The following is a 17,081-nucleotide window of genomic DNA, read 5'->3' on the forward strand; positions in this document are numbered from 1 at the left end:
TGAGGTTTCCCTACCATCCAGCAGCACCTACCACCCGGCCCCTTTCTAACGGCCTGTCCTGATGGCAGACGATTGCCTGTGACAAATGTCCCTCCCCTCTAGCATCCATTTTGCTCTGTAGACAAAAGGGGCAGTGGGCTCTTTGGCCAGAAGAAATGGTCTTTGTTGGTAGAACTTGGTGCCAGCCTGGAAGAGGAGGTGCTGGTCAGTAGGACCTTCTCCTGTGATGGGAGTGTTCGCATCCAAGATGGCGGCCACTGGCCACATGGGGCTCTTGAGCACTGGAAATACGGCTAGTACAACTGAATTTTAAATTTTATTTAAACAGTTAAAAGTTTCAACAACTATTCTGAAGTGTAAAAGGCATCAATGAACTGCACATGAAGTGTAAACATTGATGTTTTGACACATGTATCTGTGAAAGCATTACCACAATCACCATAGTAACTATATGGAGCATGTCCAGAAGTTTCCTCATGCCCCCCCTCTTCATATCCCTCTGTTGATGTCCCTCCACCCCCTGATATACACACTCAGGCAAGCACTGATCCCCTTTCTCTCATTAGAGATTAGCTTGCACGTCTTAGGATGTAATGTAAATGGGATCATGCTTTCTGTATATGGGAGGGGGTCTGGCTTCCTTTATTCAGCAAAATTATTTTGAGATTCACCCATGTTGTGTCCGTTGGTTTCATTTTATTGCTGAATAATAGTTAATTATGTGGAATTGCCACGGTGTCGCCTGTGGATGGATTTTTCAGTGGTTTCCACTTTTTCCCCATGAACACATAAAGCTGCTGAGCATTCTTGCACAAATCTTTGTAGAGATATATGCTTTCATTTCTCTTGGGTGAATTCCTAAAAGTAGAATGGCTGGATCATGGTCAGTGTTTTGTTTACCTTGTTAACACAGGCAAACGTCTCCAAAGTGGTTGTATCATCGTACATTCTTGCCCCTTTCTCCACAAACTGGCCAACAACAGGTATGGCCAGTCTCTAACTTTAGCCATTCTGATGGGTCTGTAGGGGTATCTCATTGTAGGTTTAATTTTTATTTCCCTGCTGTCTCATCATGATGAGTATCTTTTCATTTGACATAGGTATATCTTCTTCGGTGATGTGTTCATGTCTTTTGCCCATTTTGTATTATGTTGTTTTCTTATCACTGAGTTTTTAAGGTTCTTTATGCATTCTAGATGCAAGTCCCTTATCAAATACATGATGTGTGAATATTTTCTCCTGTTTGATTCCTTGTCTTTTTAATTTCTGAATGTTTTTCAAAGAGCAGAGTTTTAATTCTGAGGAAGCCCAGTTTAATTCAGTCTCTTGTGGGATCATGTTTTCAGTGGAGCACCTAAGAAATCTTGGCCTAGCCCAAAGTCAGAAAGGTTTTTTTCGCTATGTTTTCATCTGTAAATTTTATAGATTTTTTTTTTCATTTCGATGTAAATGGTCCATTTAACTCAAAACGGACCATTAAATGCATTACTTTGCATAAGGTACAAGGTGAGAATTCTTCAGTTTTTGGAATATGGAAATCCAATTGTTTCAGTACCATTTGTTGAAAAGACCACTCTTTGTCCACTGAATCACCTTTGTTAACTCTCAGCAGAGAAAACCTTTTGCTCTGCTGTAGGCTCCAGAATAATAATTATTTGGACATTCTTACCATATGGTTGCTAAAGGGGAACTTCCTGTTGCTCAGGAAGTGGACTTCAATGTTCCCCCTTCAGTTTACTATCAGGCTGCAGGCCCAAAGAGACAAGAAAGCCCCAGGCTCTGAGTTCCCACGTTCAAACCCTGACTTGGCAACTTACTGGCTGTATGACCACAGGCCAGCTGCTTCACCTTTCTTTGCCTCAGTTTCTTCATCTATAAAATGGGTATAACCTATTTCAAAGCATTGTTTGAGGAGTAAATAATGCATGGAGTGCTTAAAATAATGCCCGGCTCATGATAAGGACCAAAAGCTAATCATTATTATTACCTCCTGTGAAATAAAGTAGCAGAAGACGGAGACATTCTGTATTTTCTGAAGCCCTTTTCTTCACCTTCAGAGAAGCTCTTGTATGTTTTAGTGCATGTTGCAAACACTTCAGCCTCAGTACCTTCGGTAGCTGTATGGGTACCGGCACCATTTATATCCATTTTGCAGATACAAATTAAGGTATTTACATATTTGTTCAAAGTCACAAGAATAGTGTAAACCCTAATGGAAGCCTCAGCTTAAAAGTTGGCTTACTTGTCCTTTACTCCACGTCTCTATAAATACAGGGAGGAACTCAGTCTTTCGTGTCCCACATAAGGTTCAAGGAATTATGAGGCGACACTGTAGGCCCACAATTAGTGTTGAATTAATTAACGTTCAATGAATATTGAACTGCAGAGAAGATACTTGGCTATTCTGAAGCCTTAGGACATTGCGTCTAAATCCAAGTTTTAAGGTTTCTAAACTCTGTGCTTTTAACTTCATGATTTTCAAAATCAGTGCACATCTGAGCAGCCCGGAAGCCTATGAGATGCCCCCTGCTCAGCCCCCCACCCCCTGGGCATGCTGCACAGTGGGGCCTGGTGGGCCCTGGGGTCCACGTTTCACAGGCCCCCCCAAATGGCGCTCGGAGGGCTCCTGGAGAAGCCCCTGACCCACCTCACTCTGTTTCCCTGGATTTTCCAACTGTACTCCATCGAGAATGACTGCCATGTTTGCCAGAGCAAACGCACCTCCGCTTGCCATCAGGCCCAAAGTTGGCTTTAGGAGGCAGCTGGGATTCCGAACCAGCTGGGCACAATGATTTATTTTCCCAAGGCTGTACACACCGCAGAGGACTTCAGCTTCTCTTCGCCATGCTTTTCAATGTAGCTGAACACGAGCGTATTTTCACACTGAGCTTCAGAGCCTCGGACACTTTGTGACTCGGGAGCGTTAGGACATTGCCCGGTCTGTCATGAGGTGGGTGGGGTGGGAGGAGTGTCCTGGAGACCCGTGGGCAAAGCTCCTCCGCAGAGCTGAACTTCCCTTTCACCGCCGAGCACTGATTTCCCGTCCTGTGGGAAGCAGACGGGATTCATGGTCTAGCTTATTGTCTTTTGTTTTGCCATGGCTTTCCGAAGGTCTGTGTGTGTGTGTGTGTGTGTGTGTGTTCCAGAAAGGTGTCACATCTGCACTGAAGAGCAACAGGTTGCACCTGCAGCCCCTGCTCGATGCCTGCATTTAAAAACTGGCTTACTTCTTCTTTTACCATGTGCGTCTCTATAAATAAATCCCGGAGGAACTCGGCCTTTGTGTCCCAAATAAGGTTGAAGAAGTTATGGGGTGGGGGGGGCATGTCACTGGAGGCCCATGATTTCTGTCTTCTGAGCAAAGAATAAAAGGGGTGAGCAGTGGCCAAGCCCTCTGAAAGTGCCTGGCTGTCCCTCCCCAGAAGTGATTTGGGAGCCTCCAGGGTCTACACCCACGGCCAGGTGATCTGTGCCAGCTCTGGTCAAGGATCCAGCAAGCACTGAGGAGCCCACTCCTGGCACATCGATAAAGGGACTAGGAAATGCCACCAGGCTCTGACTGCTGTGGCACCAGACAAGTGTAAAGACAGCATGAAACCCTCTGACTGGTTTCGGTCTCTTAATATTCCCACGTTTCCATTTCATTGCAATGGAAAGAACAAAGCATTAAGAGAACGAAAATCAAGGAGAAAAAGATTTTTAAAACTTGTATCGGACGAAGGATTAACATCCAAAATATACACAGAACTCCTAAAACTCAGCATGAGAAGACAAACAACCCAGCTTTTAAAAATCAGCAAAAGATCTGAACAGACACCTCATGAAACAAGATGGCAAACAAACATATGAAAAGACGCTCCGCATATGTCACTAAGCAACTGCAGATTCATACGATATATGCTTGCTTATATATAGGGCTTACTACTTGCTTACTAGAAGGGCTAAAATCCAAAACACTGACAGCACGAGGTGCTGGTGAGGCCTTGGAGCAACAGGAACTTCCATTCACTGCTGGGGGGAAGGGGGGATGCAAAATGGAAGTCATATAAAATGGAAGACAGTTTGACAGTTTTTTACAAAGCTAAACATATCTTACATACAGCTCAATGATTGCACTCTTTGGTATTTACTCATAAGTTGAAAACGTACATCCACACAAACCCTGCACACGATGCTTAGAGCAGTATGAATAAAAATCACCAAATCCTGTGAGCAACCAAGATACCCTTCACTGCAGTCCATCCAGAAAACAGGTTCTTCAGCAAAAAGTGAAGTGAACTATCATTTCATGAACAGACACGGAGGAACCTTAAATGTGAATTCTTTACAGGGCGATCTGAAAAGGCTACATGCTGTAGGATTCCGACTAGATGACATTCTGGAAAAGGCAAAACCATGGAGACGAGAGAATGATCAGTGGTTGCTGGGGATGGGAGGGAAGGATGAGTAGGCAGAGCCCAGGGTGGGGGTGGGGGGCAGGGAAACTATTCTGTAAGATACTACAGTGGTGGATAAATGTCATACATTTGTCAAAACCCACAGAATGCACAACACAACAGCGAACCCTAACGTAAACTATGGACCTTAGTAATCAAGTTTCCATGTTGGCTCATCCATTATAAAAAGGAAAGCTATAAAACACAGGTAGATGAGTGTATGAAACAAAACAGCTAACAGAAACAAAAGAACGAAGTGCAGTCTACGCCACAGAAAAGAGGCATTCCTAATTTTGAAAGGCCCTAGAATAGGAAGGCAGGTTTTGAATAGGAAAGCACTGCTGAAGGAAATGTAACCATGTGTCCGAGCTCCCTGTGTGCCAGGGACCGCACTGAGCTTGCAGGTGTTAACCCTCACGGTGCCCCATGGACAGCCCGCAACCTGTACCTACAGAGAAGGGAGCTTGCCTCAGAGGCTCCAGCTCACGTGGCCGGTTCAGGATTCAAATTAGTCTTTGACGATCGCTATGTCATATTGCCTTTAAAGAAAGTTAGCAATGAGGCTGCATTTAAAAGACAGTCCAGGAACCTCCCTAAAAACAGACTTCTGATATCATTTGTTTGTTAGTAAATAGATGCTTCTGAAATGCTTGGAAAGTGCTTGCCTAGCGGTGTCAACCAGACCTGGAATTCGTGGCCCCACAAATGGAATTCGCGCCCCTGTGTTAGGCAAGCTGCCCCCTCTCCCCTCACCCGGGCGGTCCTGAAGGCCAAGTTCAGCCACTCACCTTTTCCTAGCTGCAGAAATCCACCGGAGTGGAGTCAGACGCGGCTTCCCTGTAGGCCTCGCTGCTCCTGCATCACGCCCAGCGCGTAAAAAGACAGCTGCTCCGGTGGTGGTCCGGGGACTCTTTCCCGTCCCCAGGAGGTGTGAGGCTCAGTGGTAGCTCGTGGGCCAGGTGAGGGCGTCCTGGGATCGCCGGGAACCAGGCCCGCAGCCGCGGCAGCGCCCCCTGCCGGCCGCCGAGCGACGGGAGGAAGGGGAGAGGCCGCAGAGGCCGCAGAGTCGGGGGGCGGCGGTGGGGCCACNAGCGCCCAGGACTCCCGTTCCAAGCCGGGCGGAATTCAGCCCGGCGCCCCCGTGTCCCCGAAGGGGAGAGGCCACTGGTCCGTGTCCCACCCTCTCCCACCCCGCGCCCGTCCTCTACGAAACATCGGCCTAGCCCGGGCAACGCCCCCCCACCCCCAATTCCTGATGCAGGCTGTGCCTGCCGGTGATAGCCAGTTCTTTTGGGGGGTGGGGGTGGAGGTGGGGGGGTGTCATTCAGGGCACACCCCGCTGTCCATCTTCTGAATTCTCACTCTCAACCTTCTTCGATGGCTCTGCTTTGTTCCCACCCCCTGAACTTGGGGACTTCCGCTCTGTAGCTCTGAGTTTGGGGAAGGGCGAGGCCAGGGACCCGTGTTGTTATTTAAACCCTGCAGGTGACTGCTGCGGCTGATCCGACGCCACACTCTGAGGCCACCACGGGACGGGCACACGTCACTCAGGCGCCACAAGTTCACCACTGAGCAAAACAACTCATGATTTTCTTTGCCACCTGCTTCTGCCTCCCTCCCAGGTGCGGGATAGACCTGCTCCTCCTTCGTCACCGCGCGCCATCCCCTCCCCCACAAGGAACATCCGACTTCTTCCTTCGCGGTCCAATGAAGACGTTGTGGCCTTTGAAAATCCTTCCCCAATTCTTGGCAGGCAGAGTTCACCTCTCCAGTCCCTGTGACCCCATGCCTGTCACCCCGTCGTGGCTAGTTACGCCCCTTAGTCCCCTCTGAGGTCCCAGCCAAAGAGGAGTTTGCTAAGTGGCTGCCTAAATGCGTGCAGGCCTGCTCACGCACCAGACGCTTTGATTGCGCTAAGAAAACACAGCCCCGAAGGCACAGAGAGCAAATCCCTCCACTCACACACTGGGGAACCTCAAAGATGAGATTGATAGAGGCCGGGGGTCTGCCAGCTTTTTTTTCAGACTGTAAATATTTCAGGCTCTGGTGTAACTGTTCCACTTTGCCATCGTAGGACGAAAGCGGCCATCGTGGTACATAAATGGGTGGCTGTGCTCGCATACACTTTATTTGTGGACACTGAAATCTGAATTTCATATACTTGGCACGTGTCAGGGACCTTAACTGTGGACCTTCCGTGTTGCCAGACTGTGAGCTACGTTTAACCCTGTGTCCTCTGGCACAAGACTTTATTACCATATATATTTTAAATACATGAGCTTTATTTTTTTGACTCAAAGGCCCCGCAAATGAAAACTTTACGAGTAGAGAAGAACCCAGAAACGTCACGCTAACGGGTTAGGAGGAAGAGAAATTACTCTTCAGGTGGATGGCCCACCGCCAGAACCCCGTTCGTGCTGCCATCTAGTGACTGGTCAGCCTCCCCTGAGGCTTTCTCTCGGAACTCGGCTCCGAAAGGCCGGGAAAATAGCCTCGCCTCCCAACAGCACACGGACACAGTTGGGGTTGGGGTTTGTGTTCCTGACCCCACCCAACAAGGCCTTCAAGTCGGTTAAGCCAAAAGTAAGCGTAAAGGCAAAGAATTATAAAACTTTGATAACAAAGTGAAAAAAGCAAGCCTCAAGTCACAGAATCTTGAGATCATTTAGTTCAATTTCTACCACCCTTTCCCAACCGAGCACTCAGCTTTCGGGTAAGACAAAGAAAGGTCGAGGAGGGCCGGCTCTTCCAAAATGGCAGAGGTTAAGGGTTAAGATGCCCGAGAGTCCCCCTTGCCTGACCTGTCGCCGGAAGCTCTGTAGCATCACACGGACGGGCCTACAGAAATCCTGCGACATGGACACAAAGCAGCGGGGTAGCCGGGGGGTGGGCCGTGGGTTCCAATCCCACTGTGTCACGGACCTGCTCTGTGCCCTTGGGTACTTAGCCTCTGTGCAAGCTCTCCAAGCGTAAAAAGGGGCAGATTACAACCTCACAGGCTTGCTGGATGCTTACAGGAGCTAATGGTATCTTGGCCTCTGATGGGCATTAAGGTTTTAGCGATCATGAGTTTCTTGAGCACCTACTGTGTGTCACACTTTTGCCGGATTTAATCCCTGTAACTATTTTAGAGAGCGAATGTTATTCCCGCTCCGTAAATAAGCCTGAGAAAGGTCATGTGTGCCGTGGGTGGGACCTGGGAACAAAATCACGATCGATGCCACCTCTTGTATACACGCGTCCTTGATGAAGGCACCTAGCACACAACTGACGTGCCAGGTTACAAACAAGACTCACCCCTGATACGCACGAATGAGCACTAAGGGACTACCCGGTAAGTTGGTGGCATTCTTAGCATTCAGAAAAGCTTTTGGGGTGGGTGTGACTGGCACTGCTCCTGCTTGAAGGTGACTTTGCTGCTGTCATTCTTGGCCTTTGGATTGTGAGTGACGGTAGCTGATAGAGGCAGTGCTCGGGACGGTCTACGTGTCGGAGCTTTAAAAACATCAGCAGTTATGTGTCTTTTCCACTTGCGACCTCATTTCTGCTCTGTCATTTCTGCAGTTCCATAATATGGAGGCTTACAACGAAGGGAATATTTGCATAATGCTCAATTTATCGAGACACCTGGGGATAATTAAAAGCTCGGTGTTCCAAGAGAGGTATTTGCACGTGTTTAAAACCCTGGAATAGGTGAGAGTTGCTGCTCCCTGAATTTATCTGAGACAGGCAGATTCTTAAAGCCCAGTTCTGAAAGTCCTGGGGTTTCCTGTCTCTGGAAACCTCTTCCCTCATCCCGCGTCTTCAAGGCCCTCAGTGAGACACAGAGAAGAGACGTTCGGGCCGACCAGGACCGGGCCCTGTCCTCTCTCAGCCATCCAGGGGCCCCCCGGGGTGACTTAAGACCATGGGTCTCTCTCATTTTCCACGGCTTAACAGGTCACTGCCCCTGGTTGGGCGGAGAAGGGCCAGCGGGGGCAGGAAGCAGCACGTGAGATACAGCACCAATGTGAAGCTGGGGCCTGTCACCAATGAGGACACTGGCGTGTCTGTGGCACTCACCGCTTCTGAACCCCAAGTTCCTGACCTGTAAGACTGGAAGGAGGAAGATCCCATACCCTTCACACTGCACTGATCAGTGAGCACGGGGGAAAGTGCAGAGGAAACTGTGCAGTTCCAGCAAACGTCTAAGATGTTTGCAACAAACGTAGACCGTGGTCACTGAAGGGGAGACGGCTCAAGTTACCTTTATGGCCAGCTGCCTGCATTCTCTAAGGTTTGGGGCACAGGCTTACAATCGCGAATCTTTTCTGTCTTACGTTCAATTTTCTCTAAATTAGGTCCGTGGGAAAGACCATCCGTTTGCTTGCATCATCCTTGTCCCCCACCAGGTGGCGCTGCTTCCCAATGAGCAATTTCTTTTGGTGCGAGGCTGGCTGAGACCTCATTTCACCGCGAGCTGCAAGAGGAAGAAAACAACAAAATGAAGAGCCACCCGGCCCCCCACCTCTCCCTACCGCATCCCCCAAATTTCAGGTAGCAAAATGGGATCTGAGGATTAAGACCTCTGGTGACCCAGAACTGCTGTCACTGCACAAGAGGTAGATTGTGGGAAGAGGGGTCTTTGAAGCCCCCGTGATATCCCCCACTCTCCCGAGCAGAAAATTTTGGAGCCTGCAGCCCCCGTGTTCCCTAGATGGACCAACATCTGCAAACACAGAGTTCAGGCAACGTGTACCCCCACCCACGCTCCAATCCAGAGGGCTCACGTTTTTCAAAAGAGGAATGCATTTAAGAATGAGCTGAGTGTCGGGGCGCCTGGGTGCTCCGTGGGTCAAGCGCCAGGCTTCGGCTCAGGTGATGACGTCAATGGTTGTGGGTTCGAGCCCCGCGTCGGGCCCTGTGCTGACAGCCCAGAGCCTGGAGCCTGCTTCCGATTCTGTGTCTCCCTCTCTCTCTCTGCCCCTCCCCCAGTCACACTCGGTCTCTCAAAAATGAATAAACATTAAGAGTATTTTTAAAAATTAAGTCAGTGTCTCAAGTTATAGGCACAAAAGCTGTGGTGTAAGCGGTGATCAAATGCTGATGTTAGATTGAACTTCGGGATCCAAACTGCATCAGCCAGTGTGCTGATGGGAGTTCTCTGGAACAGTGCTGCCCTCTGTGCATGGTCCTTGTGATGGGTACATCGGAGTTTACACCTGGGACCCCAGAGCCCACCATGCTTGTAAGAGCTGGCCCTTCACCCCCCAAAAGGAAGGTCCAGAGATATGGCAACCATGTTTGAAGTCAGAGCACCCCTCCTCTTGCTCACTTTGCTCACTTACTGCCCCACACCTCATTTCTCTGAAAATAAATGGGCCTTTCTGTGGGGTGGACGGGGTGGGGGAAGTCAGCATTTTCCTTTATTCTTTTGAGATGAAGGGATGGAAGGGTTACGGGGTCAAACTATTATCACCGCTTGCCTCCCTTCGATTTCACTGCCTTAACCTTAGAGTGCTTTTGTAATCAGTGTGTAGAATTGAAAAAAAGGTGTCTTCCAAGCTCACGTGGATGATGCTTTTAAGTACTAGATGCTACCTGTCAAAAAAAAAAAAAAAGATTATTTTACACTGTGCTTTAATCTCTCTGGAACCTTCTCAGAAAATTTTGATTTTTAGCACTTACATGAAAAGTTAAATGTGGATCTGCCTTGTGACCGTACTTATTCCACTCCAGTGTCGAATAATCGGGACTGTGCGACTCAGTCCATAGCTGCCATTAGTTGGTAAGCTCTCCGACTAGAGTTAATTTTTGAGGACAGGGAGTATTTGGTCTTTTATCAGGGGACAGGGCTGAAGTAACTGAGCCCGACGTAACACAGAACTGTGTTTTGCTAGGTTCCTCACCACCTCCCTTCCACCTAGACTCCGTTCTCCTCCACGGTTCCAGGCCTCTCAACCGGTGCCTCAATTGTCCTGTTCATCAAAATCGAATTCAGCAGACATCGGCATGCCTCCTTGGTGCTACTTCATTACGCTGGAACTTTCACATGTGTGGTTTCTTTCAACCCTCATGGCTATAATTTAAAATAGAGTCTCATTTTCTCTCTGGGGAAAATGCAGCTCAGAGGCCCAAGGCTCCTTCCCTTCGCCTCGTCTGTCCCTGCTTTTCCTGCTGCCTCACCGGTGCCCTAAGCAGCCTCCGAACAGCCAGACTTTCTTTCCTCAACCACCCAAGTTTCTTTAAATACGTAAAACCTTGGATTGCAAGGAACATGTTCTGCGAGTGTTCCGCGAGATGAACAAACATTTCTAGTAAATTTTAACCTGATCAATGAGCGACGTCTTGCAATACGAGTAGTACGTGATACGGAACGTCACATGATCACAGCTGAGCCAATGGTTCTTGAAATTCGTTTTGATATACAAGTGCTTTGGATGACAGGCATTTCCAGAACCAATTATGCTTGCGAACCAAGATGTAACTATACCATCAACGTGTTCTTCCTCTGTTTGAAACTTGGAAATTGCGTTTTTCAATCGATCTCAAAATCTCCAGCTTGACTCTTTCTTTTCTACCTGTTGAACCACACACCTCACAACTGTTCCAAAATGTTCTGTCTCCTGCATCTCCTTCGTCTCCTCCTCCCATATCCCTGGCCACCAAACACGGTCACTTCCATTCCCGTGCCTTCCCTTGCGTCCCCTCCTCCTCACTGGGACCACGCGGACCCTGCCCCTCTCCACACTCCCTCCACAGAGCCTGACACGGGCTCCTCCAGGAGACGCCTGGTCCTCCAGTGCCCAGCCTTCTGTGGCACTGTCACCCCCGTCCAGGAGGGTGTCAGGATATGGACTAAGGGACCGGATGCTGGCAGCAAGAGTGTAAATCACTTAGAAAACAATTTGGCAAATCGTGGAAAACTTGAGTATTTTTGTGTGTCTTACAACCCAGCACTTGCACTCCTGGATTTGTATCCTAGAGAACGGTTGCACGCACGACCCAACACATGCTACAAACACGCTCTTGTGAGAGCAACAAAAGAAAAAAGAAAAAAAGAAAAGCACCCACATTTGTGGACAAAATGGATAAACTGTGTGTGTGTTTTCCCCCCATGTGACAGAACAGTGGAAAGTTAGAGAACACAAATACACTGTAGGAATATAACATTAGGGCCCCAAAACCAGATGAGAAGAGACAGTCACAAAAGACTACATACGAGACCCCTTTTCCGGAAAGCCCGAGAAAAGTAGTACAGTGTGTGTGTGAGAGAGGAGGATGTAAGATGTGAGGGACAAAGCACGGGGGGGATAGAGTTTAGCGCTGTGGGCTCCTTGGTGCAGTGGGGGGTGGGGGGGGGGACACAGGTAAGGACTCGGGCAGCCGGCGCATTAACTTGAAGGTGGCTGGCAGCTTGCGTGTCCCTCGTACAGGTGTGCGCGTGCCGGCCGAAGGGGGCTGGGGCTCTGGGAACCCTCGGGGATTCTGCGATCATTTCGAACGCGCCGTCCGAATGGGGCCAGAGGGAACACTCAGATGCCACTGGACAATCGTCCGCTGCCTTGTCAGCCCTCAAGTGGCCGCCATGGCATGAATGCTGGTGACAAGCGGGGGACGGGGCCCGGGCCGCAGTGACGAGACGTCTCGGGGACCACCACCACACCTGACTGTACGGTGCACACTAGGCAAGTCCCCCCATGAATCACTGCGTGAAAATGGACTGGAGACTGGGTCCCAGACGACAGAACCGGTGAAATGAAAGCTAGTCACTAATGCACGGACAGCTGCCTGGAAAAACACAATCGTAATGAATCTGGGAAAGTGAATCATGTTCTCTCCACCTTCGGGGAGGGAAGCCTCAACCAGAAACACAGCTCCGGGCACACGGCGTGTGCTCAGTGGGCCCGGAAACAGAGTCTCTGCTTTTCGTGGTCACACAGACGATCCCCAAAGCAAGGCTACTGGGAAGAAACTGGAAACCATCCAGCGGGTAAGGAAACTTTGGGATTCGCTGCCCCACATGCCCCACATCGCAGGGGAAAGTGGCTGGATTCACTCAACGGGAAAAACAAATCACTGTGTGTGATGTCCTTTCACTTTTACAAAAGTTGCAAAAAACCACAATTCTGAAGGTGTTTTTCATTTTTTTTATTGCTGTTAATTCAAGGAAAAAGGGTTGCATAAAATCCAATCTGTTCTAGAAATATAAGTGGCCTTTCCAGTACATAACATTTCAAATATCAAAGTATATGGTAAACATACAAATAAGGAGAAGGTAACATACCTCCTATGTACAGTACAGTATTTTAAATCATAAAATAAGCTCCATAAAGTACAACTGGCAAGTGGTTCCCGACGCGGCCCATACGTGGCTTATCAAAACTCTCACTTGAACAACTCAACGACAGCTTAGCAATTAATTTAATAATGTGGTCCAAAAATACCCAGATCAAATAAAATATATTTAATCAAAATAATTTCCTTTACTCCAACTTTCTTTTTAAATTAAAGCTTTCATCTACCCCTTCGCACCCACCCCGTTCCCTTCCCCCCTGAAATCCCACCCTGAAAGTTAGTTTCAAAATGGACATTGCTGCTATAAATATAAATGCTACACGGGAAGCATTACACGAAGCTTCTTTTTTCTTCAAGTTTTTCATTTTATCTAGCAATCTGTTAGGCTTCTGACCCCAGACCAAGTATCGAAGTCCCTCTGCTGTGCACCGATGGTGCCCCCGCGGGACACGACTCTGCCCCCTCTGCTCTGGACTGAGGAACGGGGAAAACAGAAGCAGCCCGAGCCTGACCCCCTGACGGCACAGCGGTCGTTGCTCATTGCTGTTGAATGCAGCAGTTCCAAAAATACACCCAGGCTTCCAGATAATCTCAGTGCACTTTAGGAAATCAAAAATTACCTGGAAGCAATTTAGTACATAGATTGGCTTTTTAAAAAAAAAAAACACAATTTTTTTTCTTTTTAAAACAGCAGCATTAAACTTAGTGACAGGACATGGACATGATTACTACCATCTGAACACACTCGGAAGCCAGTCTTTCACATTATCATCACGCATAGTGGTAAACTTATCAAAGTGACTTTGCTACGAGAGAGACGGGTTAGGGAAGGTACGTGACTTCTGCACATGCCAGAGCTTCCGCCCGGACTGCAGCGGACCACACGCGTCTCAAACACAACGCAACACTGCTATGGTGGGTGTCTCTAGCACGACGCAGTGGTGGACTGCACGAGAGATCGGCCGTCGACTTTCAGCACAGACACAGACACACACAACACTCACACGTTTGTTCACTTTGTGTCTCTCTGAAGCAACAGGCTAAAAAAGTATGACGAAGTAAAAACTTTTTTTTGTCGCTTTTGTTTTTTAAGAAAAAGCTTTGTCCACTTCATACATCATATGTTTTTCAGTTTCATATGGTTTTACTTCTTCCGCTCTCTTCCACTTAACGTGAATTGTGATTTGGATCACGAGCACTGCATATATGTATTTACGCGATGCTGTTTATTACATATATACACATGACTTGGGGAACTGGATTTCTCCTCTCAGATGAAGGCAAAGCACTTCACCCTGGATTTACAGGCCACAGGAAAGGGGGTGGTGGGGAGATGTGTGTCCTTTGGGGTCAAAGTGAGAAAAGCTGGGAAGAAGCAAAGTTTCTCTTTTTCAAAACCATATGACTGTCACCAGTGTTGTTAAAAAAAAAAAAAAGGTCAAATACACAGTTTTAAAGATTCAGTAAACATTGCACACAGCAAGTATTCATTGTAAAAAAAAAAAAAAACAGCACAGCAGACATTTTCCTTTCGATAGTGTGGAGGTTTAGATTACATGTATCATACAGATAAGCCTGCTGTTGAACCGCGAGACCAGAGGCTCAAAAGCAATGCATTCTTTTTGTTTTGGACATCAGTACAACAGAAATGAAAATTCCCAAGTGCATAGAAATCTAGGAAATGTATAGACAAAGAAACACAAACGAAATACCTTTCCTTTCCTCCCCTCCACACCCCACCATGACTCCCCAACACGTCAGGGTATTAAGCAGTCAAGCTTTACGTGTTTCAGTCTGCAGAATCCAACGTATCATTAGAAGGGGGGAGGGGAGGTGCGTATCTCAGTCTGTAAGTGCCTAAAACGGGAAAGACAGAACTGCTAAGTCACCGCTTACAATGCAATGCATCACAAACCACCACAAGACATCAAAAGGGCATGCTCGCCGGAAGACGGCCTCCTCCGCCCTACTGCACTTCCAAATGGTACATACGGTTACCATCCAACAGTAACAGGGAGTTTGTGCTTTAACCAACCTCACGCTAGCAAACCCGATCTTCCTTTAAAAATGCCAAATGCACGTTCGCACTTCAAGACTTCTTTTCTGGATGAGACTTGGCAAAATGGACAAAAGCCAAATCTAAGAGCAATCTGACGCCTACGCTGGGTTTGTGCTCTTGCTCCTACTTCCTTAAGGACATCTTTCCTGCTCCTGGTGGTAATGACCTTCAACAGAGTTCAAATGAACTCCTTTGCTCCCAAACCAGTGCTTAAATATTCTGTTCCTTAAAATGCAATAGCATCTTTTCTTAAGCATCTGCTGGGAGGGGAAGGGGCAGCATGGCAGCGTGGCGCAGTGTGCATGGGGCCGGCTGGCCGTGCGTACACGTGCTGACCAGCAGCTAACAATCACACCTGTCGGGTGACCAGAATGACTTCCCACTTCTTCCTATTTAAAAATTTCACCTACTCTACGAAACAGGACTGTAGCTTAACAAAAAAAAAAAGTGCTGCAAACAAGAGATGTGCCATCAGGTGACACAAATTCCCATTCTATTCCCTCAAAAGTGCCTCAACGGTTATTACACTCTCACTGGAAAGTGAATTCCTCTCGACTCCCTTGTGCTGGGTGACCCGGGCCTACGCTACGTTTTCCCATCTGCCTCTTGGGCTCTGTCCCCGAAAGCACACCATCTGTAAGCAAGCACGCACAGCGCTTTCGGCCGCAGCGGGCTCGCCGCGCTCAGTGCGGTAGCGAGACACGGGCACCCTAGAAACAAGTCCTCTGGGAGCCCTCATGATTACCTTGTTGAGTGGCCTCCATGGACGACTGCTTGCACTCCTGTGCGTAGTGCCCGCTCGCACCACAGTTGTAACAGGAGACGTTCCCGTTCTTCTTGGGCCCCGAACCGCTCGCGCTGGCAACCACGCCGGGCGCCGGGTACACGGGGTAGAACCTCCCGAACCCCGCCATCTGCTGCATGCCGTAGTTGGCTTGGCCCCCCAGGACGGGGTCGTGCACCAGTCCGTTTGCATATGGAGTCTGAGGCAGAAAGAAAGGAAGTTGGCTTCCGTTGCTCTGATGTGCCTGGTTGAGGTAGCTGCCGCTGCAGAGGGACGGCAGAGTAAAGAAGGGCGGGACTCGGTACACCGGGCCGGGCATCGGGTTAGGGTAGTAGTAGCTGTTGAGCTGAAGGCCGCCGTTGGCCCCGCAGCCGCACCTTCGCCCGCAAGAGCCGCAGGGACCCGAGCCCACCTGCTGCGGCGGCACGACTGTCCCGCTAGCGCTCGTGTTCCCCACGGCGCTGATGTAGGACGTGCTGTCGCTCTGCGCGGTGCTGTGTGTGAGCGCGGGGCTCGGGCTGGGCGCGGGGCCCGGGGTGTGGGTGGGGACCCCGGGGGCCCTGGCCGNCCCCGGCGGGGCGTAGGACGCTGGTGGCTGTGCGGCCGAGAGGCCGGCTGCCGGGACGACTACCTTCACATTGCTAGGCTGAGGGACTGTCCCGGTGCTTCCCTCGAGTTGAGGCACCATTTGATTAAGTCCTACCACCGGGGATGCAGACTTGGCGATGGGGTCCGTGGTAGCAACAGGAGAGCCCGGAAAGCTCCCCGGGCTGTGGACAGGGAGAAAGGCAGTGTTTGGTGATCCGATGCTCAGATTCGCGGGCGGCTGCTGTGGGGCGTTGACCGGGCAGCTCTCCGAGGACCCCTGTGGTGGCGGCAGCTTTAGTCTCTGAATTGTCAGGTGCAGAGCAGGGGTGCTGCTGTGTGGGAGGAACGCCGACGGAAGAGGTAACGGGGAAGCCAGTAATTCAAGGTGTTTCTCGGATTCTCCGGGAGAAGCCGCTGGCCCCAGTATTCCAACAGGGGTAGAATTTGCGGACTCCCTTATTGCAGAAATAGCAACAGGACTGGGAACGAGCATCCCTATGGTCTTGCCGTCAGCGGATTTGGGTGGAGGGACACCGACGTCGGACTTCTGGGCACCGTTGTGCATGACACAGTGTAAAGTTGGCATAAAAGAAATATGCTGATACTTGGGCGCATTTAGGGGATCTTCTAAAAGGCCTCCGTTGTCGCTTCCTAATGAAGCAATCTGAACAGGTGGCTTGACAGTGACGGTCTGGTTGACAGAACCGTAGCCCGTAAACCTGGTTGTTGACGGATTCCCAGAATCCTCAGAATTGCTGTCTGTGTCTAAGAAAAACAAATACCAATAGATGTCAATGAGGAACGCCCATCTCTGGCTAGAGAGAAAGTTTATGCAGATCTAAAATGAATGCTGAAGTCTGGATGTGGAGGAAATGTGTCCCTCAGTTACCGGACAGCCCAGAATTTCTGGCTCTCTATGGACTACGTTTAAAAGATA

The 17,081-nt window shown here is 49.2% G+C and overlaps 1 protein-coding gene and 1 long non-coding RNA gene across 2 annotated transcripts in view; both read right to left on the minus strand.

The window, feature by feature from the left end:
* Positions 1 to 297: 297 nt before the first annotated feature.
* LOC144242699 (uncharacterized) lies at positions 298 to 5,519 on the minus strand. The gene is made up of 2 exons (XR_013338429.1): positions 5,225 to 5,519; positions 298 to 3,045 (listed from the first exon to the last, which is right to left on the minus strand). It is a non-coding gene; the product is annotated as an uncharacterized LOC144242699 (long non-coding RNA).
* Positions 5,520 to 12,551: 7,032 nt separating this feature from the next.
* Positions 12,552 to 17,081, minus strand: part of ZCCHC2 (zinc finger CCHC-type containing 2) — a 59,172-nt gene continuing 54,642 nt past the window's right edge. Inside the window, exons 13-14 of the mRNA XM_077777574.1 lie at positions 15,518 to 16,909; positions 12,552 to 14,570 (exon numbers count right to left, since the gene is read on the minus strand). Of these exons, the coding sequence (XP_077633700.1) occupies positions 14,503 to 14,570; positions 15,518 to 16,909 (1,460 nt within the window). The 3' untranslated portion in view covers positions 12,552 to 14,502. The remainder of the gene's footprint in view (positions 14,571 to 15,517; positions 16,910 to 17,081) is intronic.

Source organism: Crocuta crocuta, unplaced genomic scaffold, assembly GCF_008692635.1.
Source record: "Crocuta crocuta isolate KB4526 unplaced genomic scaffold, BGI_CrCroc_1.0 scaffold36, whole genome shotgun sequence".
NCBI lineage: Eukaryota > Metazoa > Chordata > Mammalia > Carnivora > Hyaenidae > Crocuta > Crocuta crocuta.